General features: G+C 36.6%; 1 protein-coding gene across 1 annotated transcript in view; it reads left to right on the top strand.

The window, feature by feature from the left end:
* Positions 1 to 3,059: 3,059 nt before the first annotated feature.
* Positions 3,060 to 27,294, top strand: part of LOC116662024 (connector enhancer of kinase suppressor of ras 2-like) — a 68,351-nt gene continuing 44,116 nt past the window's right edge. Inside the window, exon 1 of the mRNA XM_032475172.1 lies at positions 3,060 to 3,571. Coding sequence (XP_032331063.1) covers positions 3,508 to 3,571 — 64 coding nt within the window. The 5' untranslated portion in view covers positions 3,060 to 3,507. The remainder of the gene's footprint in view (positions 3,572 to 27,294) is intronic.

A 27,294-nucleotide genomic window follows, 5' to 3' on the forward strand; every position in this document is an offset into this window, starting at 1 on the left:
TATTTTATGACAACATACCTTTTCACCTAATCTCTGCGATTGCATTGTGCATTAAGAGAAGGCAAAGAGCTTGAAGTTTGTATGTAACCACATTATATTATACAAAAATGGGGCAAGACAGTAACATTTTGAGTAACAGGCAAAAGACTACAAAAGCTAGTTTATTTGAAAAGTTGTGGAAAGAAAAATGCAGGAAAGATTTGTCTGAGTCATTTGGAGTAAAGAATACAAGAATGAAGGCAATGATGATTTAAGCACCTTATTTCCCTTCTCTTCAGATCAAGAATATTTGAGTGAAAAGTCAGTTATGTTCTGAACAAATTAAGTGAAATAATTAATGCTTATTACACTGTCAAAGTCAAATTTTTTTATTTTTTGTATGTTTTGTAGGGGAAACCTCAGGGAGGAGGAATTGGGACAAATATCTAAGGCCTTGGTGAACTCTGTTTGATAGCATACCCTCACACCTACATATTGGCTCAGTTATTCTTAGCTCTTACAGTTATTTTTTTTAATGGTTATCTCAGGTGATTAGACTAAATAAATTCCTTACTGTAACAAATAGGAAGAAAACATGTACGACTTAATTCTGTGCTGTAATTCTCAAAATCCGCTTTTTCTAGGATCTTTTATTCCATCTTCTTTGGCACTGGTCTTTCCATGAAATAGGCATCTCTTATTTTTATTGCATCTGGATCTTTGGCATTTGTTTTGATTGATATTCCATTCATTATGCAAACAATATCTGACTTTAAGCTTGCCTGTAATATGATGTATAGTCTGGTTGCTTGTCATACAAGCACAGTCAGGATATAGTTTGATGTTTCAGCCAAATTTCTTCACTTCCTACATTCTCACAGTTGGTACTGGTCAGGAACATTGATGGTGATTTTCAGACTCCTTTGCAGTTAACTTTTTGATGAGACATATTCAGACTCCTTTGTAGTTAACTTGCTGTGACATACTTGGTTAACATTCAACAGAACTTCCCCTTCCAAAGTACTGTGCATTTTGTTAACACCAATACAAATTTTTTTTTCTAGTTTTAGAAGCTCATATTCTGGAATCACCTTAACTTGGTATTATAATCATGCATCATGACCTCAGACAAATTACTTAACCTCTTTAAACCTTATTAATTTATTCAACATGTATTGAACGATGTGTAATAAGCTCTGGGGATAGGAAAGTGAGTGTGATAGCCTTCTCATCTGTAAAATGTGGCTAATGATAGAGCTGTTTTGAGGATAAAATATATGTAAAATACTCAGCACAGCGCTCAATAAATGTTCATTGTTATTATTAGAAGTATTATTTTGATCAGATTACTTTTAACATTCCCCTCTGACTGCAACCTCTAATGATTCACAATGCATCCATTCCATTCTGTTTCTGAACATAAAGCTACTCCATAAATTACTGATGCTGGAAATGATCTTTTCTAGAAATATTGATGCAATGTTCTGAGACTCATTTGGAATGTAAGCACTCCAAAATACAATGCCTTTCACACCTGGTTAGGCAAGAAAAAATTGTAAATCACAACCGTGATTTGGGTTATGAAAGGAAGGTGCTATATCTGTAACCTCCGAGCGTAGACTTGTCTAGACAATCTTCTAAACTTCTTTCCAAAATTTCCCATATACTTTAAAGTTTGGATTATTAGAAAAATAAACAAGCCTACAGACAGGCCATCTTAAATTTTACTTGGTTTTTATCACTAGCCTGAAAATATCAAAAATATTTTTACTGTGGTTTCAGCTCTTTGTGTATGTGTGGGGGTGGGGTGGGGTGGGGGTTGGAGGTTCTGAAGGTGGAATATCAACTCATGTTAGTTGAGAAAAAGTGGCAGTTCTGCATCTCCTGCTGTTGGACTAGAGAAAATGGGTTACTGCAGGAACTGGCAAAACCTACTGACACTATCGAAATGGTTATAGAAATAGTTTCTCTTTTACTCAATGGAGCTATTTAAGAATGACAAAGAGAAAACGTTCACAATGGTGGTCGAGAGTTTGCCTCTATACTTTCTAGGATTAGTTATTTGTCGTTTAAATTGAGCCTCATTAGGCAAACTGTCTTTTTACTAAGGGTTGCACAGCAGCCTGTGTAAGATTTCTGGAGAACGTTGAGTTTTGAAGAAGCATGGCGTTTACAGTTTGCCACTCATTTTCAATCCCAGTGTTACCCTTCAGTTCTTATAAAAGAATAACTGAAAACAAAAGGACATCCTCTAAAATAGGTACTGGGCGCTCTCGGCGTTGGAGGAGTTGGCCGAAAACCCGACCCCGGGCCCTTCAACAGGCACGTGGGCCGAACCTGCCTCGGAGTCACTACGGCCGGCGCCCGAAGGTTCCAGGCTCCGCGCCCGGGGCACGACCGGGGACGGTCCGACAGCACCGGCCCTCTGGCCTCGTCATCGCGGCGTTTCTGGCCGGCGGAGCCCGCTCCCCGGCAGCGGCATTCCACGCTTCCGTCTCCGCGGGCGCGCGCGGGGCTCGGGAATCACCTCGGGAGCCCACTCAGCAGCGGGGAGGGCAGGAGCGAGGGAAGCCCGGGCTCCCGCTGTAACCCCCGCGCTCGGCGGCGTCCCCCTCCCCTCGGCGGCGAGACCGCAGGTACCTCCTCAGCCGCCTCAGCAGTCACCGTTCAACTGGTGGGCAGCCGTCCTGCCGCCGCCGCATCCGCTCAGGGGCCCTTCGGAGCCAAGCTCCCGCCGCCAGCACCTAATTGACTGACTGACTGACTGACTGACGGACCGACCCGCTTGGGGACTCGCGCCGCCGCCGCCGCCGCCGCCGCGCACGCGCTCCTCGCCCGCCTCCGTCCCAGGGCGGCCCGCGGGGCGGGAACGCTACGCTGCGAGCCGCCAGCACCTGCCTGACTGACAGGCAGACCCCAGGATCCGGCCTCGTGCCGGGGCGCGCACGCGCCTCGCGCGCCTGCCGTCGGCCCCGGGGGCGGGACCGCGCGACAGCGAGCGGGCGGGGGGCTCGTGGCGCGCGCGCCCCGCACCCGAGGGCTGCGGAGAGATATTTTGGGTGGCAGGAGGCCCCTCGTCATTTCCGCCGGGCAGCTAGTCGTGCCGGGGGTTTCACTCCCGCGCACGAGGCGAACGGGCAAGTTGTCTGCGGGCGAGAGGTGGCGGCTCCTTCCCTTCGCGCTGCGACCCTCGGCACTGCAAGCTATGAACTGAAGCCCCGGTGGGACGGAGACCCGAGCGGAGTGGCGGAGCAACGGCAGGAGCCGCCGCCTCAGCAGGGACGGAGCAGAGCCGGCGCAGAGCCGCGACCCCGGCGCCTTTCCCTCCCCGTCGCCGCTCCCACCGCTGCTGCCCGCCGCTTACTGAGAGACATTGCAGCCGCGAGACTCGACACAAAAGCCGCCTTCTCCGTGTCGTCCGCCCTGCGAGGCAGTGGCCAGCAAGGGACCCCACCTGAGGGCGGCTCGGGCTGCTGAGTTCGTTTTGTGTCTGAGCTCCGCGCCCTGCGCGGAACCGACCCCATACCCATGGCTCTGATCATGGAACCGGTGAGCAAATGGTCTCCGAGTCAAGTAGTGGACTGGATGAAAGGTAATGCTCGCTGTGTGGAGGGCGAGACGGCCCTGGGGCGCAGGGTTCCTGCGCGAGGTGGGGAAGGGGCGCCCGCCGCGGCTGAGCCCCCCCATCGGGGCTTCCGCCGGCTGATCAGGAGGCGCCAGGGAGCGGCGGGGGTCTTCCCAGGCTGACAGGGGCTCGGGATTCCGGTCTCCTATTGTTTCCAGCCAGTGGCTTCCCAGCCGGAGAGGGGCGCCGAGAGGCGCAGAGAGCGCGGGGGTGGCGGGCGCGACCCGATGGGAGGCTGGAAGCTGGGCGGCAGAATCCCGGTTCACTTCACCCGCTCCTCGCTCCCCTCGGCGCCCCCAGGCCAGGGGGACATGGCGACCCTGGTTTTTCCCCTCAAGGAGGAGCCCCCAGGGACCTGCTCCTCTGGTCGCCGCTTCCCTGGCCTCTTTGTTCCTGGGAATCCTGACGCCCCCTCTGCGGCCGCCCCTGCCAAGTGCCTTTCCTTGCGCCAACTCTCCCAGCAACTTTTAAGCCCACATAATGGGGTCAGGACGCGGCCGCCCGGGTTTGGATCCGGGGAGCTCTTTCTCTTCCCTAGGTTGGGCTGAGGATGCTCGAGGATGCACTACTTTGGGGGAGAGGAAAACCTGCTTCCCCTGGGACAGCATCCGCGCTAGAATCTGTGGCTGCCTCCTGTGCATCTCCCCGAGTCCTTTGCCCCCTCCTCTTCTGACCGATTGAGGCTTTGAACCTTAGGGCTTTTAATTGTGGGCTCGACGCCAGGTGTAAGATGATGCGCATTCAAGTGTCCCCTCATTTCTTCCATCTTGAAGACTCTCCCCCTTTTTTTCCCCTGGCAATTTCTAATAACCATACTTAAAGACAGTCGCCCTCCTAGTCTCAAATGTGGGCTTTTTCCTAGTCCCTGGGCTTTCCTGCCTCACTATCTCCCTCTGTTGTCTGAGTTGAGGGGCCTGTAGAGTACCCTTTCCTCACGACCACTGCACCCCCCTCCCACCCCCCAAGATTCCTAAGATTTGAGGAATGCTGACAGGGGATGGGTGGAATGGGGAAAAAAAAGGATTCCTGGACGCATTTGGGAGATATTAGAGGTTATTCGTAGGCACAAACTCTAGGTAGATTAGTCAGGGACCAAAGGCTTATCGTTTGAAAATGCCCGTTCCGAAGATGAGGGAGCTCTTTCTTAGGGCTTGCTTCGCAGTCCGACTTTTTAAAGCTCCAGGTACTTTAGAACGAAAGGTAGGTTGATTGCAAGTGATTGAGAACGGAAGGGAGAAACTCAGCTTTTTCCCTTTTCTCTCGAACCTTTTCAATGTCTTGCTTGTTCTTGTGGGTTTTCCTTTATCCATTTGCTTTGCTTTTACTCCTTTACTTGTCCCTTTATTCTTAATTTACCTCGTTTTTCTTTTCTAATACGTGGAAAGTGCTTTGTAACTGCAAAGCACGGTACAAATGAGAGTGTATTGAATTAAATCGAATTTATTATTTACCGAACCCCCCACCCCCGTGTGCGGTGCATTGTGCTAAGGTGCTGTGGTGCCATGACTAAGACAAAGTCCTGCAGTGGCTTTTTTTTTTCTTTTTCTCCTGTTTCTTCTCTTTTCATATTTGTTATTGAAATTCGGCTTTTCTAGATTCCCATCAAATTTCCCCCCTTTGGATTGTCAGATGCAGACAAACATCTGTACTCTCTCTTTCTCAATCATGGAAGAAAGAGCCAGGGTGTATGCAAGAAACAAGAATGATTCATTAAAACCCTTTCTTTGCATTTGCCTAAAAGATCACTTTAGTTTGAATTTGTTACTGAAATACTCAAGGAAACGCTTTCTTGGCTCTATGGGAGTCAGGTTACCTTTAGAGACTCACAAATTCCCGTGATGCTTGTAGTGAGTGCTGCATACTCCATCTTCTTCACCTCCCACCCTCCCGGTACATTCTTGCAGTTTCCCCTCTCTTTCCACGGTTTAGGTCCACTGAAGCAAGCAGAACCTATGATGCACATATTCTGACACACATTATTAGTTTTTAAGTACACTAGTTCTTTAAAAATCTCTCCAGCCTAAAATCCAGTTTGAAGTTGGGCTAACATCATTAGCTGTGATTTTAAATGATTGTTATATTTAAGTTGAATAACTTAATTTCAAACCTCTTGGTGATGGATTTTAGAGCTTTTTAAAAAGAGAGAATTTGTGTATCTTTGTACACATTAGACTGGAAGAGAATAATGTCATTATTTGTATGTTTCAGGTCCCAAACTGCTTACTGGTGAAATTTCCATAATCTTCATATAAATATGATTTTGAGATACTACCAGAAAATAAGATTTTAAAAATAGCTGGATGAAACAAATATTTCCTCAGCTTGTAACTTACACTGTTACCTTAATTAATTTTTCCCTCCTTACCCTTTATCCAAATAAACTTTACAAAACACATTTTTAAAATACTTTTCTCCCTTTCTTCAGATGCAATAATGTTTAAAAGTCAGTTAATTTAGGCTGTAGCTTTGGAATGGCTCCACCTCACTTAGCGTTGTATAATGCATAGTGTTATAAAGAAAGTACCAAAAAATGAACAGGACTTTGGAAAAACTACATTATGGGAGTTTTTTAAAGCATGCTCCTAATGTGACAGTTTCATCATCCTTAACGTTTAAAGCATATATATAGCATACTTTCAGCTAGTCACAATTATAGATACTTAAACTCTTTATTAAGGTATGTTCTTTATGCTCTTTCTAGGGTATTTTTTTCTTCACTAAAACAGAAAAAGAACCATTAAGCATATAAGAATAGCATGGCCATATATTTATAGTTCCAGACAAATTATAGGCAGGCTATAGAAACTCAGTCAGCAGGGAGGGAGATAAAGGGGAAAAAACCAAGCTGACAAGATTATTAAGCTTTGATAGCATGTATTCAAGATTAATTATGAAGGACCATTTATACATTGCAATTCACTTTGATTTATTACATTTTATTAAAATATATTTGAGGGAGACATAAATATTAAATTTGTATGATAATTTTTAGTAAAGAAAGCTGTGAGGAAATACTTCCATTTTTTTTGTTCACACCAAATCCACTGCTTGTAAACTCCAGTATTTACTGAATTTTCTGCTGACAATAAAAAATCAGATGTGACACAGTGTCAATGTTAGTTCCAGTAAATATATGAACTTCTTATGAGTCAGTAAAATAAGCATTTATGTCCTAAATTATCTTGATAGTACTTAAGACTATTTGGAAATACCTCATAGCCGTCAAAATTAATTTTAAAAATTAATTTCATAAAAATACTTATTGAGAAAATCAAATACTTACCATTTAGTGTTTGAAACCAACCGTTTTCAGCTGGAAATTACATTCAGTCCTCTTGTAGCTTTGACAAAATTTTAAAACGTAAACCTTTTTACAGTAAATAAAAGCAAAGCAGTTATTGGAAAAAGCTGTAGGTAGAAAAGTAGGCCAGTAACTGCTTCTTATGTTTGCTCAGTCTAGTACTCAAAAAGACATTATTTCTCAGCTCCTGTCTGTTCGCTAGTAGGGTCTGGAAATATTTCATAATCTGCAGTTGCTTGAATCCACTTTTTCCCCACTGAAATATAGCAAACCTCCCTGAACACATTAGGGCCCCTGTTATTAATTTTATTATTCATTTTCCTTGTCCATCACACCCAATAATTCCATTTTCTCCTCATACCTTTTCTGACTTTGAAACTCTTTCAAAATATCCACATGACTATGATAAAGTTATTTCCGGGGTCCTGCTCCCTTCATGACATTTTTCCAGTGATCTTTAATCCCTTTCTGAATCAAGTAAAATGGATTATTGTTTTCAAAGTCAACCAACAGTCCCCGCTTTGCTGTTCTTCCCTTATGGTCTCTGTGACTTAGCTTCATCCACTCTTGTATTATTATGATTCCTTAAATAATTTAAAATTTTAAGATAGCTTCTTAAATCATACCACAATTAACTTCTCTGCTCTTTCCTGTTTACTATAAACCATTTTCTTTAAGAAGCGTTCACTGACTTCTAATTCCTGTCCTGATGACTCAGCCATCTTGAGTACAGAAAATGAAATACATTATTTTAGGTATAAAAAACAAAGATAAAACCAATGTTTTGCATATAATTCTGAAAAATAGGAACACGCAGTGATGAAATAAGGTCTATTTAGTATGAAAGTTAAATGCTGTAAAGGAGAATGTGTCGGAAAACGTAAAGAAGTTTTGGCAGGTACAGTGCTCTTTAGTCATTTTTTCCCCTCATAGGACCCAATGCTGAGGTTGAAATTTATCTTAGGGGAAGGGAAGTGTCAAATTTTGGGGTTAAACTGTCTTGAAAGAGAGATCAGGAATAATTTTCTGGCAGGAACTTGAGTATACACTGCAAGGAAAAAAATATGTTAAATGATCAAATTGGGGTCCTATCACTTCCCTTTGAAACATTAGCTTTTTTCTCAATTGCAATGTGACTAAATAGTAACCAACAATCGTCTACTTTGGATTTGACATTTTTGGAACAGGAACTCTTGTCATTTTATACAAAGAGGAAATTTATCTTTTCGATATGTATAGTTTAGTTCACAGAAAACATTTTATTTATAGTGTCATTAATATCTGCTCCTTAAGGTAACACTCATGATTTAGTGCACATGGGGGAAAAAGCATATTGATGTAGATGTATTCTGGTTCTTAGATATTATTTACTCAGTACTTCAGTGTGGGAGGTGCTTTAATGGTTGGATTGAAAAAAATAATTCCCTGCTTTGGAGAAGTCAGTCTCTATAAGATATGGCAGTGACATTAACAAACCTGTGCCAAGACAGAGACAGGCACCAACTAGTACATTTGGTAAATTTTAGGAGTTTGCATTATGTATACAAGCACCAGTGGAAAGAGAAGATGATTTTAGAAAGTCAGGAAGGAATCCATGGGGAAGGTGGGGTTTTAGGAATTTGCTTAATTAAGGCATACTGTAAAGGGGATGTATTCTAAATGTAGAAGCACAGTGAGAGACTCTAGGGTTGAGATGGGATGATTAACCAGAGGGGTTGTGTCTAGGTTTGTTGGGTTGAAGGAGAGAGGTGGGCAGTAGAGGGAAAGTGAGGGAGGAGCGTGAGTAGGTGGCACAAAAGTACAAGAACAAATCTGCATTTCACAAAGACAATAAAACTCTCATCGTGTCCTGAGTTTAAATAAATACCACATTATAAAACTTTGGCTGCCAAAAATAAGCCCACAAAGAATGTGTATTGAATTGGTACAGCTGTTTCAAATCTGTTTCTCAGGAATAGTTTGGAAATAATGTTAAAATGAGTTATTTTGATGATTAATTACATCATTAACATTGTGTTGTTAAATGTTTCGAATTTTACTGATCCAAATTCTCATATGAAGAATGAAGATGGGCTTTTAAATATTGATGTTGTTCTTAAAGCAATGATAAATTATCATTTTCATGTATAGCAGAGTGACCTCAGATTTGGACTTAATTTGTTCTTAATGACTTTTAGCTTTCTATGTGACTTCCTTACAGCACCTCACACATGAGGCTTATTGTGAAAGAAAAGATGAAGCATTAGCTTCTATAAAGAGTCCTAGAAGGATGGATCATCGGTACTAATTTAAAGGGAAGGGGAGAGTAATTTGAAAAAAATAGAGTCTAAAGCTTTATTTTTTATGAGTTTGTCATAGTTTAGTGTCTGGCTGAAGAACAGCAAATGTAGTCTTTAACACGGGATCATTGTGTTGAATAACATTCAGTGAGTGAATTCAGTTTTCATGCATAGCATAGGCCTTTGCTACCCCAGATGATACATTTCTGGTTGTGGAAGCCAAACGATCAAAAGAAGGCAAAGAGATGATTTTTGCTAAGTATTTTAAGACATTATTTTTATATAAAAACAAACATAGATATTATATTCATGGTGTAGAAAGCAAAATTGGCATGATTTTAAAGATGAGACCAGAGGCTTAACAGGAATTTTAGGCTTGCAGCAGGCTGCTTAAAGCTGCATTTCCCAGACCTCCCAAGGTTATGAGTACACTCTGTTCGGCAATTACGAATACATCAGTGGAAAAGTTTGAGAAGTGGTGGTTGGGTTTAGAAAAGGTAAAATTAATGTACTCTGCATCCTCTTTTCCTCCTATTGCAAAGGACAAAATATTATCTTTTCAGTCAAGGTCATGATAATTACACAATCTTACTTTGTTTGTTTAATCCATGTACCTGCAGTCAGGATGAACTTCTTAAGAATGATTCTCTTCTGGTCCTATATTTTAACTTTTCACCCCATCTGCTTAAAAAATTGAATGTCTTCTCATTGTTTTTATGATAAAGATCGAAGTCCTTAAAATGGCCTGCAAGACCCTTGAAGGTTTGGCTGTTGCCTGTGAGGTAAAAACCTCATTCCTACGTTAGCTACACCAGTCTTCTTTCAGTCCTACTTGCCCAGCTTTGGACTTTGCACTTTTTCTTCACCTACTCATCCTTCAGATCTCAAGCCTCCCCTCCTCCGCCTCAGAAAAGCCTTCCTGATTCCCTGAATCACATCAGATCCTCAGTTCTGTGCTCTCTTGATACTGTGTGCATATTTGTCCCATTTGTCAGTTTTATTTTTATCTTAATTTGTTTGGTTATTTGATGAGGACAGGAGCCAGTCTTTTTGCATAACAATGCATAAGAAAATATCTGGTGAAAAGTAGGCACACAGGAAGTATTTGTTGAGTGAAGGAATAAATAAATATATTCACAGATTACTGGTCTGTCAGCAAATCATGACGATGCACGTAAAGTCCCTCATAGTGGTCTAATGGATACTTCAGTGCCAAGTTGTATACTGTGTGCCAGAGTACAGTGGAAATAAGATTGGTTACTTTATCCATTTTTCATAGTTATGTTGCTCTAGCCAATTCAGTGACCTAAATCATGATTTAGATTCATTTTGTTAAGAAATATTAATAATTTGAATGCATCTGTAATACTTCTGTGTTTATGCTATATTATTTGCTGATGTCATTTAATAGTCCAACACAATAGTCAAACATTACTTTAAAAATTAAAACATACCCCTTTTCTTAAGCATTTATTTTCTTTTATACAAATTTTCTAATTGTTTCTTCATTTTCATGTTTTTGAAAGAACTTATATATCTTGGAACATATGGCAGAATGAAATTGAACAAAATCACTTAAGTTTGTCCTCTTAAAAATGTTAAAAAAATTCATATAAGAAATTAAAATGTATTTTTCTCTTGTGAGAAGAAAGTTCCCTTTATTTGTTGATTTGGAGGATAACATGAAAAATAGCCTTTGCTTAATAAGAACCATTATCTTTATTATATTTAATGTTGAATTTGCATTTTTGTTAATAGGAATAAAATTAAGATATTTAAAGATGCATCTTAAATCAGCATTTCTTATATAACTTTTCATCTCACTCTGATTTTGAAAAATGAATTTTAATGTTTTAAACTATAAATTTATTTGGACTAATTTTTGAAGGGTGCTGGTTAAGAACCTATGTAGAGAATTACTGTAAAGCGTAACTTGTTGGATACAGGTGCAGGTGCCTCATGTGGAATTTTTGTGGATTACATGTTACTGGATAATCACCAGAAGGCAAGTTACAGAGACTTTTCTAATAAAGTATGCCCCTCCCCCCAAATTTAGAATGGTTAAAACATAGATCAGAATAAGTGAAAATTTTAAGACTAGCATATCTTTGAATGTCTGTTAACTCTTAATAAAACAACACCTTCAGGCTTAAAGGTTCTAGCTAGTACTGCAAAACAATGGATTGCAATTGTGCCCTGATTTGAATTACAGAAACCATTAAACGTGATAGAATTGTTTTAAACTCTAAAGATATATTTAATTTCTTGTTCAATTTCAATTTCAATTACAATCATTAATTCTAATAGAAGTTTTCATTATCTCAATCTTACTCTTGCAATTTGAGGAAAGAAAGGGTTGTGGGTATTTGCATAAATTCATTGAATTTTAAATTTTATGTAAGTACAATAACTGCTGTTTTAGTTTTCTGTGTTCATCTATTGAATATTTTGTCACAACATAAAATTGTTTTAAAAACCAAGATTTATTAAATAAACCAAAAGTCACAATGGCATTAATGTATTCTAGTTTGGCATGGTAAAAACATTGTTACATAATTAATATCAAATATAGCATACTTGTCTGTTTTATATTTACTTGACATTAATGTTCTTGGAAATTAGTCTTATTAGGTAGATTGGATAGTCGTCTGATAAGATGATAAGAAAGCGCATTGTTTTTAAACATTGCTTTTACTTTTTTTTTTATTGTAGGGGAAGGTAATTAGGTTTATTTATTTATTTATTTTTAGAGGAGGTACTGAGGATTGAACCCAGGACACCATGCATACTAAGCACTGGCTCTAGTACTGAGCTATACCCTCCCCACTAAACATTGCTTTTAAAGTGTTGCCCAGTACCCTTTTGTTTGTTTGTTTGTTTAAGCTTTTTATTTTGTTTCAGCTACATTTGTTGTTTTTAAAATGAGTTTGCAACATAGTTTCTGAAATAATACCTACAACAAATCAATGGAAGGCTGGTTTAGATCCTGGATTTTTCTTTTTTCCAACTTGTTTACCAAAGTTTTTGAAATAATCTATTTTCCAGCAAGCTGTTAGACTTGTAATTTGTTAATAAAAACCTTTGAAATACTTGTTTTAAGTAATTATGCTGAATGAGTAATTTCAACATTAGCTGAATTCTTGTTATAATTTTGTTATGTTTTATATTTGTGTGTGGGAGTTTATTTCATATACTTTTTTTTTTAACTATCTACATTTTTTCCAAAATAGTTGCTAGTCCTGGGAATTGTGATTTTTTTTTCCCCCGGGCTGAGCAGAAAATTCATATTTTAATTTTCTGTTCATTTACATTTAGTCTTTCAAAACAAGGTACTGGGCTATTAAAATATATATAAAAGATAAAGTATTGTAGAGTTTTTACTTCTGGTGCTCAAAACAGATATACTGTTTAGTTGTTAGTTTTCCTCCCTGCCTGCTACAGCCAGTGTGGAAACCAAGTTCAGTGTGGTGTAGCCATAATATGGATGGATGGCAGGGCTAGGTGCTCCTTCCCCATTTCCCTCTGTATTGGTGCCATGATGAGTTTTGCAACAGTCTTTGTTAACACCAGCTTTCCATTAAATCAATGGCAGAAGGTTTCCTTATCTAGAAGGCTGCTCCCTTGCCTTCTAGCTGTCAGATCAGAAGCTTTCAGTTTGACGTTACATTGTCACACGCACAGAGAAGCTCATTCTATGGAATGCTTAAGGCTAGATAATTTTTCTTTCTTTCTTTCTTTCTTTCTTTCTTTCTTTTTGGGTGTTATATCTTTTTTTTTTTAACAATTTTTAATTGAGTTATAGTCATTTTACAACGTTGTGTCAAATTCCAGTGCAGGGCACAATTTTCCATTTATACATGAATGTACATATATTCATTGTCACATTTTTTTTTTGCTGTGAGCTACATAATTTTTCTTCTTAGTCTGTCCCTAGACATAATGCTTTAAGTATATTTATGGTTTAAAAAAAGTTGATTCAGATCCCATTTATTTGGGATTTGTAATAATTTCAGTAGGTTCCTACTGAAGTTGACTCTTGATATGTGAAGGAAGGGTTTGCGGATCAATCTAATAATATAATCAAGATTGGAAAGAAATTGTTTGACCCTAGAGGATACGGTGTTTTCAAGTACCATACTTTGCCATGCTGAAAATATGCTAAAAATGAGTTTGATTTTTAGTTAGAATCATAGTTTTTGATTTTTTGGAATATTTTTGCAAACATTCTGTAATATAGCTAGGTTCTTCCCCTCATTGGCACATGTTAAGAAGGTATCATGCATTTCACATCTATTATTAGTAGTAGTATTTAAAAGTGAAATAAAGGACAGTTGATAACACTCTTACAGGTAAGGTACAGAGAAGTTAAGCAGCAGATCAACTGAGATGTGCAGCTGTTCAGTGATGGAATTAGGTTGAACATTAACTCTTTTTTTCTGCCTACTGAATTGAGTTTACACTTTCATCGGTGAAGGACACAGTTCAAGTTTGTATATAATTATCTTTACACTTGACTTCTAAAAAATTTCCTGAATTTTCTACCTTTTGAATTTGGCACCATTTAGTATACAGTAAAGAACACTTTGAAATCAAATTTCTGAGTCAGTTAGATCCACACTCTATTACTTTCAGCTGTGATTTTAGTGAGGGGGAGTTGAAGTAGCTCACCGGGTTTTCTCATTTTTGTAAAATAGGGGTAATAATATTACCTACCTCATAGGATTGTGGTATGTTTAAAATGATGCCTAGTACATAGCAAATACATGATAAATGTCAGCTTTTTTTTAGTTAAGGAAGAAGTTTCATTCTATTAGCAGTCTTTAGAGGCAGAACTAATAATAAATAATATTTATTCACTGCTTACTACATACCATATACTGTCCTAGGTGCTTTTACTGCATTATCTTATGCCTATTCTAGCTCTGAAAGGTTGAAATTATTGCTATTTTATGGATGAAGAAACTTTTCCTTAGAAACATTGAATGACTTGTACTATATACCCAAATATTTATTGAACAGGTGTTCAATAAACGTTTTGAAGAATGAATAAATATGAAGAGAAAGAAGCAGAATTTGAATGAATTTTTAACTGATTTTATAATATAAAATATGTTTACCATGCCTTTCTACCAGAAGTAGATGTGACATGAAAGAATCCTGGGAATACTTTCAAGGATGTGGATGTCCTCTCCATCAGATTTATTTTCTCTATTGTATGATAAGGTTGGCTGTGGTTCTTGGGTTCCTTTTGCCTTTAGAGGGGTGTTTTTTGTGTTGTTTGTTTGAGGTGAAGAGTCTCCACTCAAAACAGGACGTTAGCCAGTGATGAAGATTCCACATATAAGTGTAGTCTTGGTGAAATCTTTCTTATTTTGAACTGAACTCCAGGAATTTGATGCTCTCCTCTGCTGAGCTAGACCTAGGCAAAAGATCTACTTTAGGCTACTGCTACTACCAACCCAGTGTTGAGATGCTTTCGTCTCAAAGGATTGTTAATAAAAGTAAATGGTGCCTCATGAAAAGGTGCTCAACATCACTAAGTGTCAGGGAAATGCAGATCAAAACCACACTGAGATACCACTTCACACCGATTAGAATGGGTATCTTCAGGAAGACAACAAATAACACATGATGGCAAGGATATGGAGAAAAGGGAACCCTAGTTCACTGTCGGTGGGAATGTAAATTAATGTAGCCACTATGGAAAACAGTGTGTAGTTTCCTCAAGAAATTAAAAATAGATAGAATGACCATATGATCCATCTATTCCACTCCTGGGTATATATCTGAAGAAAATGAAAACACTATTCAGAAAAGATATATGCACTGCAGTGTTCATAGCAGCATTATTTACAGTAGCCTAGATGTGGAAGCAACCTAGGTGTCTATCAACAGATGAATGGATGAATAAGATGTGATACACACAGACACATGCACGTGATACACACACAAACACACACACACAAGCAATGGAGTATGACTCAGCCATAAAATAGAATGAAATTTTGCCATTTACAACAACATGGATGGGTCTGGAGGGTATTATGCTTCGTGAAGTAAGTCAGAGAAAAGCAGATACTTATGTTTTCACATATATGTGGAATCTAAAAAATAAAACAAGCAAATATAACAAAACAGAAACAGTCTTACAGAAACAGAGAGCAAAGTAGTGGTTACCAGTGGGGAAGAGGGGTCAGGGGAGGGACCAGACAGGAAGGCGATTAAGAGCTTACAGACGACTATCTATACAATAAATATGCAACAGAGATGTAATGTATGGCATGGAGAATATAAGCAATATTTCAAAATTACTGTAAGTGGAGTATAATCTATAAAAATATTGTCACTATGGTGTACACCTGAAACTAATACAACATTGTAAATCAGCTATACTGATGTACATACTTTAAAAAAAACTTTAAAAAAAGTATGTTTAAAAAGACTTATACTTACAGTATTAACAAGACCTAGAAAGTTTTTTTTAAAGTTTAATATTTTATATATATATTTAAAAAGGAAATCCCCCTCCAAAAAAGTAGTGGTACTTGAGAACAGATATTCCTAAGCAGTGTTACGTTTTACTAGAAATACAGACCTACCTTGGAGGCATTGTGGGTTTGGTTCCAGTCCACTGAAATAAAGTGGATATTGCAGTAAAGCAATTCACATGAATTTTTTGACTTCACAGTGCATTAAAAGTTGTTTATACTATACTGTCGTCTACTAAGTGTCCAATGGCATTATGTCTAAAAAATGTATATGCATTAATTAAAAAATACTTTCTTGGCTAAAAAATGCTAGCCATCATCTGAACCTTCAGCAAGGTGCAATAGTAACATCAAGGATCACTGATCATGGGTCACCATAACAAATATAATAATGAAAAAGAAATATTGCAAGAATTACCAAAAGATGACACAGAGACATGAAGTGAGCAAATGCTGTTGGAAAAAATGGTGCCAATAAACTTGCTTGATGCAGGGTTTCCACAGATCTTCAATTAGTAAAAAATGAAATATCTGTGAAGTGCAATAAAGCAAAGTGCAATAAAATGAGGTATACCTTTAATGGCCTCGGTTGTATTCTGTTCAGATTTATTTAGCAGTGGTTAGCATTGCACTGCATTAGTGTTTCTTTGAACAGCAGACTTTATTCAGTATGTTCCTATAGCTTGGAAACCCTTTATCTACCTACTAAATGGAAATTGTTCTCCCCAAATTGTTTTATTTGGAAATTCCTTTATCACAGAGTTAATTGTGATATTACATATACAACAATAGAGTGAATCACACACAAAAATCTTAAGTGCTTGAGAAAATTTAATCATAATCAATGAAAAAACTATTGTGAAATCATTGTAAAATACGGAGTGGTCAAGTTAAGCTAGAGATGATTCCTCTGTTGAGTACTTGTAAATTGGTAAAGAAAGGTACAGTTCCATCTACACTATGTTTTAAAATGATACACATGGTTTTGCATGTGTATCTAAAATATATGTTTTAACGTGTATGTAGTAGGATTTGTTCAGAGTAAAAACACTAAGATGGTATTTTCTATTTCTCCTTGTTTTCCTTTAGTGGAATTGAGGTGAGTTTGCTTTAGGCTGGAAGTTTTAAAATAAGTGAAAACAAATTGTTCTCTGGTTGTAGAGAGAATGATTTGAAGCCTCTCCTTTTTATGAAAGCTACCACAATGCCTAGGACAATAGACACTTAAAAAATAACATCAACTATGAACTGTGGTAATTACCAACTGTTTTGAAGTTGCCTTAGCATTGTCCATTTAATTATGTAAAACATTCTTTCTCTTATAATGTGTTCACTATCTTTTCAAATCCATACAAATTAAAATTAATTTTGTTTGGGTTGTTTTTAAGAATTTCATCACTTTCTTTGAAAAAGTTGTTGACATTCTGTGTTGATAAGTGGTAGGGTAGGAAATAGACTTAAATATGGTAACACCATGAATCTCCATCTACCTTGATTATAAGACGTGTCTAATGCTTAAACAAAATGGTTTCTAATTTTGAGACTTGTTTTCAAATGAGGTTGCTTTGCCAGATTATTCTTGTAATTGTGATGAACACAGAAAATACAGCAGAATAATACCTAGGGATCTAGTAACATTTTTCTTCCTACTGATATACCAGTAATGAGATCACAAAAAATTAAGACTGGTATGTATCTCTAAAAGATAAGGACTTAAAAATATATACATCACAGGCACTCACCCCTGCAATACTATTATTAATGCAGCAAAATTTACTCCTTAATATTAAATGTCTAGTTTAAATTTCTAGTTTCATAAATGTCATAAATGTTTTTATAGTTTTTTTCCCCTTGAATCAGGATCCAAAAAAGCTCACACGTTGTCTACTTTATTTTTTCTTATATCAGTCCTTTGGATGCAGTACCCCCTTTACATGACAGATATTATTTAATGTCTCTTGAAATAAAATTCATAGATAATAAAACCTACCTCGCACATAATTTAAAAAAATTCTCTACTGCCCTTATTGTAATAAAAATGAAAAATAATTTATAAAAAGATAGGCTTATGTAGGTGATCAATATGACCGTTCTTGAAAAAGACAGTGGTATGTTTGCCTATTTGTAATGATCATATCTGGATTTAAGAGAAGCAAACAATTAGTTCAGAAGTTGTTCCACATAAGTACAAGAAAATGGAAGAGCAGATGAATTGATACAGTGGAATAAAAATGAGTACTAGAACTGATAACAGGCCAGACTCATTTGATATGTCATTCTAATAATCCCAACTGAGCATTTAAAAGTCATGCTAAAAGGAACCACAGCTTTTCAGAGAAATGGCAGTTTCTCGAGCTGAGGAAGGAAGGTTTAAGATGAGCCTGGAGTATCTTGTAGTGCCAGAAAGTAAGGAAGTGTTCAGAAACCACAATGATGGCATGTCAAAGACTTGGGAGCCATTCTGAAAGAACTCTCAACAGCTAAAGCTGGCACAACTTGAGCAGCAAAAGTACTGTTTGATTATAACTCAGTGTATAAAATGAATAGCCATGAGTCCAGACTGATGTAAATAAATGTCTGAATAAATAATGAGGGAGGAGAGAAAAATCTCCCATACAGATAATTCCAAATAATTTATGTAGATACTCCTCTCTCAAGGAGGTGACACTTGACTCCCCACTTCATGATTGTGGGCTGCACTTAGTGACTTGTTTCCCAAGAAGAGAGTGTGGGAAGGGGAGCTACAACTTTACAGCGAAGGAAACTAGTGAACACTATATTGGCCAGGTGCTCAGAGTTTTGCCTCATCAGTGATAAGTCATGTGGATAGCATGTACCGTTAATATGTGATGAGAATGGCACTTCACCTCTGTGGTCTTCCTCTCCAAAACCCAGAACTCCAGCCTAACCATGGGTAAAACATTAGTCAAACACAAATTGATGGACATTTTACAAAATACCTGAGCAGTACTGCTCAAAACTGTCAAGGTTGCCAAAAACAAGGAAAATGTGAGAAACTCATAGACCAGAGGAGGCTAAATAAACATGAGGATTATTTGTATTATCGTGTCCTGGATAGGATCGTGGAACAGAAAACGCACATTAGGAAAAAAACGTGAAATCAAAATGAAGCGTGGAGTTTAGTTAGCAGCAGTGTTGTTCCTTAGTTGACAAATGTGTCACAGTAACATGAGTGTTAATAACAGAATATGGATGAGAAGTACAGAAGAACTTTTGGGACTAGTTTTGCAACTTTTCTGTAGACCTAAAACTATTGTGAAGGAAAAAGTTTAAATTAAAAAAATCAAAGTTAAATTTATTTTCAAATTTGTTAATACTAAAATATAAGCAATAATCTCATGTGAAGTAACATTGATTTGCCTCTCTGTGAATGTTAATAATAAGCTCTTTCAAATGTAAACAAAAAAAGCCATGTGGAATGTAGGAGTTCTTCAGTGTGGGACTGTTGATCTAGCACCCGTTGATCTAGCAGTCATTCGGTAATCTGATCGTTGTGATAACCCCAAACTCCTCACAGTACTCAAAATGCTTCCAAGAGGCAAAACTGGCCCTGGCCTGGCAGCAAGAACCTCAGCCTTACCACTTGGCTGCTATGTAAATCTCATGCTCTTCCACATGAAAAAAAATTTTTTTGAATGACTGTTATATCTGGTTTCCCTTCTACTGAAATTGATCTTTTATTTGATTAGCTTTTTAAAAACATTTTGCTAATCAGGAAATGATTAGCAAGAAATGGAAACTGAATGTGCTTGGGATAGGATAGAGACTACCAAAAGTTAGCTTCAACTCCTTACGTATTTTACCTCACTGCTAACAGATTTGCAGTTAAACTCTTGGACAGAAGAGTGTGCTATTCTAAACCTTGTTAACAAAGCCTGGTTCCCAACACTTTCAAACTGTAGTTTCTGTTTCCTGCAGACACTGTGTAGGAATGTTAAACAAAGCATGAAAATTTTTGAGCAAATGTGTCGTTTATAATAATTGATTCTAAGCTGAATATATAAATGTGTTTATAAATATGCACGCATATTTACTTAGAACAGGTATTTGCCTAGGGCAGATATGCTGAAATTGAATATAACTAAATGACCTTTTCTCATTGCTTTTCTGCAAAGAAGTCACCATTTTTCTTTTTGTCATTAAATGTAACACCTTATTTTCATTGTATTATGGGGTCATGTTATGTGTTTAGTAGCTGAGTTTTGGGTATGAGAGTGGCTGTAACTTGACATCCTTTGGTCACTTCTCTAAGAAATTATATTTGATTTCAAAGCAGAACTACTTTAATACTTGCACTTTATTCCTGTATCTTTTTTTTATTAAGATCTTCCTTGTTTTCTAGTTTACTGGTGTGAAAATTCCAAAAGTTACAGACTCTGGTAATAAGTAGGTAAAACTGTGACCAGGAATTTAATGTTTTAACTTGATACATTTTTTCTTGCCACAATAAATTGAAATGTTATATTTATCACAATTTCAACTTACTTGATTCTTTGTTATTAATCCACCCCTATGAAAGTGTGAAGTTCTGATGTTGATGTGAAAATGTCTCCCTGGCTTGCTGCTAAATATTCCTTTCTTTTCCTGACTTTATGCTCTGGTGACTACCAGCTTAGATATGCATGAATGTCTTCTCTGTGAAATACAGAGATGTTTTTTGTACAAGGTGTTTTCTTAAGCTGTGCTCATAGGAATGAAAGGAGAGTTTGTTTTGTTTTTACTGCTTTGTTTTGTTTTAGTAAGAATGCTTTGCATTTAAAGAAATTAAAAAAAAACTATCAGTGTAGATTGTACATTTAGTATCAAGGACTTGAAGCTATCTTTGAATGTGATTGGTAAAGATAGGTTGACTTTCCAAGATTCTTCAGTATCTATCCCAGGATAGACTCTGTCCCAAGATAGGTGGGCAACATTTAGATTGAAGTTGTTTTCACAACTTATCAATGATGCTTTTCATAACAAAAGTACACAGATTTAGGATGACTAGCTATTGCTATAATACAGATAGTCTCATAATAATTAAAAACAGAATGGTAGAAGTAAATTGTGTGGTTTGCATGATTTATGGAATACAGATGGTGAGAAGTAGACTTGGAAGCTTTTTCAGAGTGCAGATGGACACGAGTTCTTCAGAGAAGTTAAGAGTAATCATTGTATGGTAACCACTGTCTTGTAGGCTGCCATGAATTTAATATTCTAGTTTCCCAAATAGAAATGCCAGATGATGCCTTTCAAGGCTGCTGAAAACATCTTTATCACCTGTAGCCATGCCAAAAGATTCATTCCCCTACCCTACCCTACTCTTCTTTTCCTCCATCTCTACATTTCATACAGATGAATTTAAAAAAAAAGATTAAAGGGACAAATATCTAGTAGGAAGTACTGTATGTAAGACAATACGAGTTCTCTCTAGTATTCAGTTGGAATTGGAAGTCTCTCCAATTGTGGTCCAAACTAAATTCTGTCCTGTCATGTATGTTAGACTCATCTCTTCACTTCTCAAGCCCTCAGTTTCTTTATCTGAAAATGAGGGAAGGAAAATGTGCTTTATAGGGAATTCTGAAGAATAGTCAACATGTAGTCTGGGTAGAAATGGAGTAACATTTTGACACTGGCAAAAATAGTTTATTAATTATTAAATGGGATTTTAGACTGATCTTTATGGAAAAGAATTTTTTAAGTATCTCAATTTAGAAATAAATCACTGAATATAGTTCACATATGTTTGCCTTAAGACACGGCATACAAGGAAGATTCTAACTGATTTTAAAATATATTTAGAGTATGAATTTCAGGTGGCTGACTCTCTTGAAAACTCTTTTCCTTTGTGTATAGGCACTTCTTCCTCCAACATCTTTATTGGAGCCTTTCTCTCCAGACAACTTTTTCCTCATGTGAGTCAAGTGATCACTTAAGTAATTCAGCCTAATTATTGGAATGATATATCTTCCTCTTCCTGCCAGGGAACCCAATACAAAGGTCCTAGGGAGTTGCTTTTGTTGCTCCGCCATCCCTGGCTAAGTCTGAAGCAGTATAAAGTCTCATCTCAGTGGTAGACCTTGCATATCATGGTTCTTTGTACTTCTCACCTTTATTTTACCAAAATGTTCATAATCATTGAAATTCCACTTCTCAGCCATTGTCAGAAGATTGGAATATAAGAGTTTTATCATAAGCGTATACATGGTGATAAAAGTTATTAAACACTGAATCTGTGCAATGAAAATAGCAGGCACTTATGAACACTAGAGCTCCATTTAAGTGTTAAGAATGTATTGACTTTTCATAGGAGAAACAGTCAATTGTCAGAAACAAATGAACCAATTCATTTGAGCTTGGATCACTGAAAACAAGAGAGAATCACTGGCAAAACAATGACTTTTCTCATTCATGTGTCACAAATGGTATTTGGATTGAGAACAATTGAGAAGCATTAAGACTACAAATTAGTTCCCTTGTTTTATATTATAGAATGGTTGTTGGAAAGTATACTTTACCAATGCTAGTAAGCTCGATTTTTAAAAAATTATCAGCAGTTTTTTTCCCCTTAGGTTTCACATTTTGACATGCACTTTGGTTTTCGTTGGAAGAATGCTCCATATATTCAGCATTGGTGCACTTCATGTAAATGATTTCAACTCACACATAAAATTTGGTTTAGAAGAATTTTTTAAATATACAAATTGATTAACAGCCTCCTTTTAATCAGTGTAACAATGCTGACTTTAAAGCCTTTGAGAATTATTTTTCTCCATGATTTTGTTGTTATTACTACTTTTTCTGCATCTTTTTGATATTATATGTGTCTTAATGACAGGGGACAACACTGTGTCAAATTTTACTCTTTCATTCAAACTTTGAAGACCCTTTGGATTTGTTGTGGTCGTCCCTGAGCCATTTATAACTCATTTTTTAAAACCATGTAAATTTTAAACCAAAGGAATGACTTTTAAAACATGAGAGCATGTGATTGAGACAGCTGTGGTTCCCTCAGAGTTACCTAAGGTAAATAGTTTGGACTTCTGATTTTCTTTGCTATGAAAGAATGTTGGGTGATATGTTCTCCATTAAAACTCCAAGATACTCTGATTCTAAGTTTTTATTTCATTCTCATATTTGGTTTAGAAGCCATGAATGATGAGCATTGTTGATTCTTTTTCTATCTACTTTAGTGACATTCGGGACTTAGGAATTTTTAGAAGGTTTAATTTTTTTCTGTACTTTCAATTGAATGCCAGGCATAAAACTTCATATATTTTACATAAAGACTTGTTACGTAACAAAAGCAGAAGGTGTATTTTTGATGTTGTAGGTGGATCTGATTTCTTCAAGTCTAGGCCATCAGTGCCAGATTACTTTTACAAATTCTGGTTGGCAAATTCATAAGATACTAGGTTACAAATTTCTCTCCTTTTTCCTTTTTCCTTTTATTCCCTTTTTCTGTAATCTTTCATCACTGAAAACAGTAACTTACAAGTTTAGCAAGCAGGTCATTGAGCAAATACTTTCTGGTCCCTTGGATACTCTAACTCCCCATACTCATTCTCTGCCTACCCCTTGGTAGTATTTAAAAAAAAAAAAAAAATTCAGATGGCTAAAAAGTCCTACTGTGTAAAAATAAAAATATGAATTACAGAAGCACTCACAATACCAAGGAAAACAAATTAGAATATGTAGTATGTACAAGTTGATATGGAGTAGCTGGGAAAAAAACAATGCTTTTTGTTCTTGGTGTTCATTTTTTAATTATCCTTTTAAAATCAGGGTCTGTGTAATGTATAGTTCTATAAGTTATTTCTAGATATGTGCAAATGCACCATATAGCTTTGTATTTATGAATGTAGTACATCTCTTAAATTCTTAACAAAATTTAGTTTTGTTTATAGACCTTTAACATTTATGGTTTTAATTATATTTGATAGGCAAAGTTGAAACAAACTGAAATGCAGTTCTTATGTGCCTTTATTGAAATACATCATTAGTTAAAACAGTTTGTAACATTTCTTTTATAAAAGAACATGCTTAGTTTCTCTGTACACTGACACTCTTGTTCTCTGTGAGATGAATTGATAGAAAGTTAAAACCAGAAACAATTTATAGAAATCTCTTGGTCCTGTGCCATCATCCTATTACATGTAAGCAACTGAGCTCAGAGGTTAAAGGACTTGTCTAGACTCACATATCTTTCTAGTAACAAAATTACAAAAAGAACCTACTACATGGAAGTTCAGAAAGGGTATGATACATAGATTTTTTTTATTGTTATAAGGACATCTCTGTTAGGAACAAAAGAGAACGAATTCTTTTGATCACTGGTGTCAAAGCTAGAGCACGTCTTGATTAACACATGCAACAAGCCTACTTCATAGAATAATCCCCTCATTAAGAATGTTTGGTTTAGATTTCATTTCACATAATCAAATGTAAGATTCAGAGAATGCCAAACCCCATTTATAGGTAGTTAAAATGCTATTAACTGCTAGAAAAACTTCTGATGGTCTTCTAATCTCTGTGTGCTATGACTCAGTGATTTTAAATCTCATTTTCTAATGCTTTGGAGTTTGTTAGCATAGTCTAGTGCAACAGGATTAAACCCAAATCTGAACACAGAGTAGATTTTGTGGTCTGTTTAGAACCGAGTAAGTGGTTTGCTATACTCAGTAGTCTATTACAATTCACTTATTTTAATAATTTGCCATTTTAATTATGAATGATATCCATGCACCTAAAACTCTAAATGTGGAATAATTTTTGACCCTGTGGTCTTCGACTGTATATAACTTAGTAACCTCATTCATACTACTGGAATTAATATAGTAGAATAAATTGGTCCCTACTAAATATAAATAGCTGTCTTTGATACATCAAAAAGTGTGTTTGAAAGACCAAGGCCACTGAATTATTTTAAAATTTGTTCGTAGAGTTCACTTAGTTGTGATGTCCTCCTTGGCGCCTATTTTAAACATTGTTTCCTCCTTCTATTTAGTAGATATTGCATCGTTTATTCCGTTCTCATTTCTTTCTCTCTCCAACATTTCTATATCTCAGTGTTAGTTAAAGCCTCAACAGTTGGAGTCTCTGATTTCAAGGAATGTTTATTTAAAATCTAGAGTAACTTCGCAGTGTGACATCTCCATTTATCTGTGGTTTGATAAGGTAAGTAAATTTCATTACCATAGTGAGATTTCGGTAATTATTTTTTAACAAACATATAAATGCCAAATAGGGAGAAGTGACTAAATAAATTAACAAAATGGAAACAAATGGATTTTTTTCAAGTTTAATATGTGTGTAGTTAGTTCTCTTGTTTTAGGTGTGCTGTCAACTATTCAGTAACTAGATGAAAATGTGAAAGTACTTTTTCTTTCACCACTGAAATGCTATTGTGTGTTTTCTATTCTAAATTTCTTTCTAATGGCATTTGCTGTCCTTTAGGAATTGCTTTCTTTTACATGTTAATTTTTAGATACTGTATTTTTAAAGATTTGTCATCCTTTTAAGAAAGTCAGAATTATGTAACTTAATCACTTGAGAATGAACTGTGGCGTTATGCACATTTTCTGATAGCTGCTGTCAAAGATGGAATAATAACACTTTTCCTGCCACCATAAGAAGTGTGGTCACCTCAGGACAAGCACTGAGTCATGCTTCTGGGACCAGTAGGAAAAGTTTGCATCATTGGCAGCCACCTGGGCTCTTCATGTTCCATGACAAATAGCAAACCGGCACATGGTGTAACTGAAATGTTTCTCTGATGTCTAAGTCCCAGGAAAAATTAATGTTAAGGAGTGTAAAAGCTGGACTATGACTTACTTGAACGAGCAGTTTTGAATTATTAATTTAGTTATACTTAGTTCACAAATTTGTAATTGTGTTTTAACGTAAGCTGACATGGTAAAACTAAAGCACCTTGTAGGGTAAAGAGCTAAAGAATTGGGTCTTGTTCCTATATTTTTTTAGTGTGTTAACCTGTCTCAACAACCCGAAAACACTGGAATATGACCCTTAATGTTTTTCCTTATCTGTCTGTCGTATATGTACAGCTGTTAATTTAACCTAGATATTTGCTTAACTTCTAATTTATATGTATATCTTAAGTATTTATGCAATTATGTGGAACAGTAATACAATACTAGAAAACTTGGTTGATTGCCCTCATAAATACCAATAAAATTTGGAACCAGAAACTGCCTACCTCCACCTACTCAAATAAACAACCTTAAAGCATAAATACCACTTTAGGGTATTTTACTAATATCGTTTTCAGTGTCAGTATGACTAAAATAAGTACCTTATAAAAACAAACGAAACCTTTAATCGAATGGCTTCTTTCTTTTTGAATGTACATCCTCAAGTTATCCCTTATATTTTTTACATGAAAATTAATTGTATGTATATCCTTCAAATGAAAGGAAATTTGTTTTAGAGACAATTTTCTCTCTCTCTTTGTAGTCATACCTGACACACATAATTTAGTAATTATATCAGAGCTAATTCTGTATGGTTGGGTAATATTTTTATTTGTATGTGGATTGCTTAGTTTTTTAATAGTAAAATATAACGTGTTGCTACATAATTAGCTATTTTTAAAAGTTGCTTATAAACATTGGGGTATAACATAAAAACCTTTTTGATAGTTCAGTTATTCTTTTCCTTAGGTGATCAGAATGTCCCCATTCTAATTTTAAGTTTTGTCAGAATTATTTATACTATTTGATCACATTAATTTAAACTCCTGTCAGGCGTGTCCACCATCACCATGTATAACTAACCACCTCCAGCAGTCTGCTCCAGTGGTCACTGTATTACAGTGGGGAAAATGTGGACTTTGAAGCTAAATATACCAAGATTTAAATTCTAGTTTTGCTGCTTATTGGTTGTATGGATTTGGGCACATAATAAACTCTTCCTCCTTTTTAAAGTGCGGAAATAACACCTACCTTAAAGAAAACTGAGATTTAAATGAAGTAATCTATGCAAAAGACAAACCTCAGTCATTAATACTTAGTAAGTTCTAAATAAACATTGGCTCTAAATAAAAACTACTAACATCACCCATTAAAGAGGGTTGTAGTCAGGGGGTGATACTGTATGCAAAAATCATAGTAGGAACTGGACAAAAGTTACTCTTGTTATCACCAGGTGCCATAACACTAGTCTGCAAATAGTTAATTACTATAATTGACACTGAATGTAAATAATGAGGTATTTTTTAAGCCATTCTAATTTAATTTTACTGAAGTTACATAATGAAACTGGAGAAAAAGAAAAGATTACTGAAAAGATGAAAATAGACAAAGATTCCATAAGCACTTAATTTACACTTGAGTGAGAATCAAGACTCTTTGCTAAGAATGGACCATTCAACTCAACATGGCCTATTCATACAAAAATTTCTGATTATGCAACTCATGCCTTAATGTTCTTGAATAATCCTGTTCTAACCATTAAAAAATATCATACTTCTGAAATGTAGAATTCCACATGTTTTCATTTGGTTATATATAGTATTTTATTCAGACTTAGCAGTGTCTGAGTTTCAGAAGACTTTAAGAGTTGTATCTGGCACACCCATATAGTAAATATTTGTGAATGAGCTAA

The sequence above is a fragment of the Camelus ferus genome, chromosome X (genome assembly GCF_009834535.1).
Source record: "Camelus ferus isolate YT-003-E chromosome X, BCGSAC_Cfer_1.0, whole genome shotgun sequence".
NCBI lineage: Eukaryota > Metazoa > Chordata > Mammalia > Artiodactyla > Camelidae > Camelus > Camelus ferus.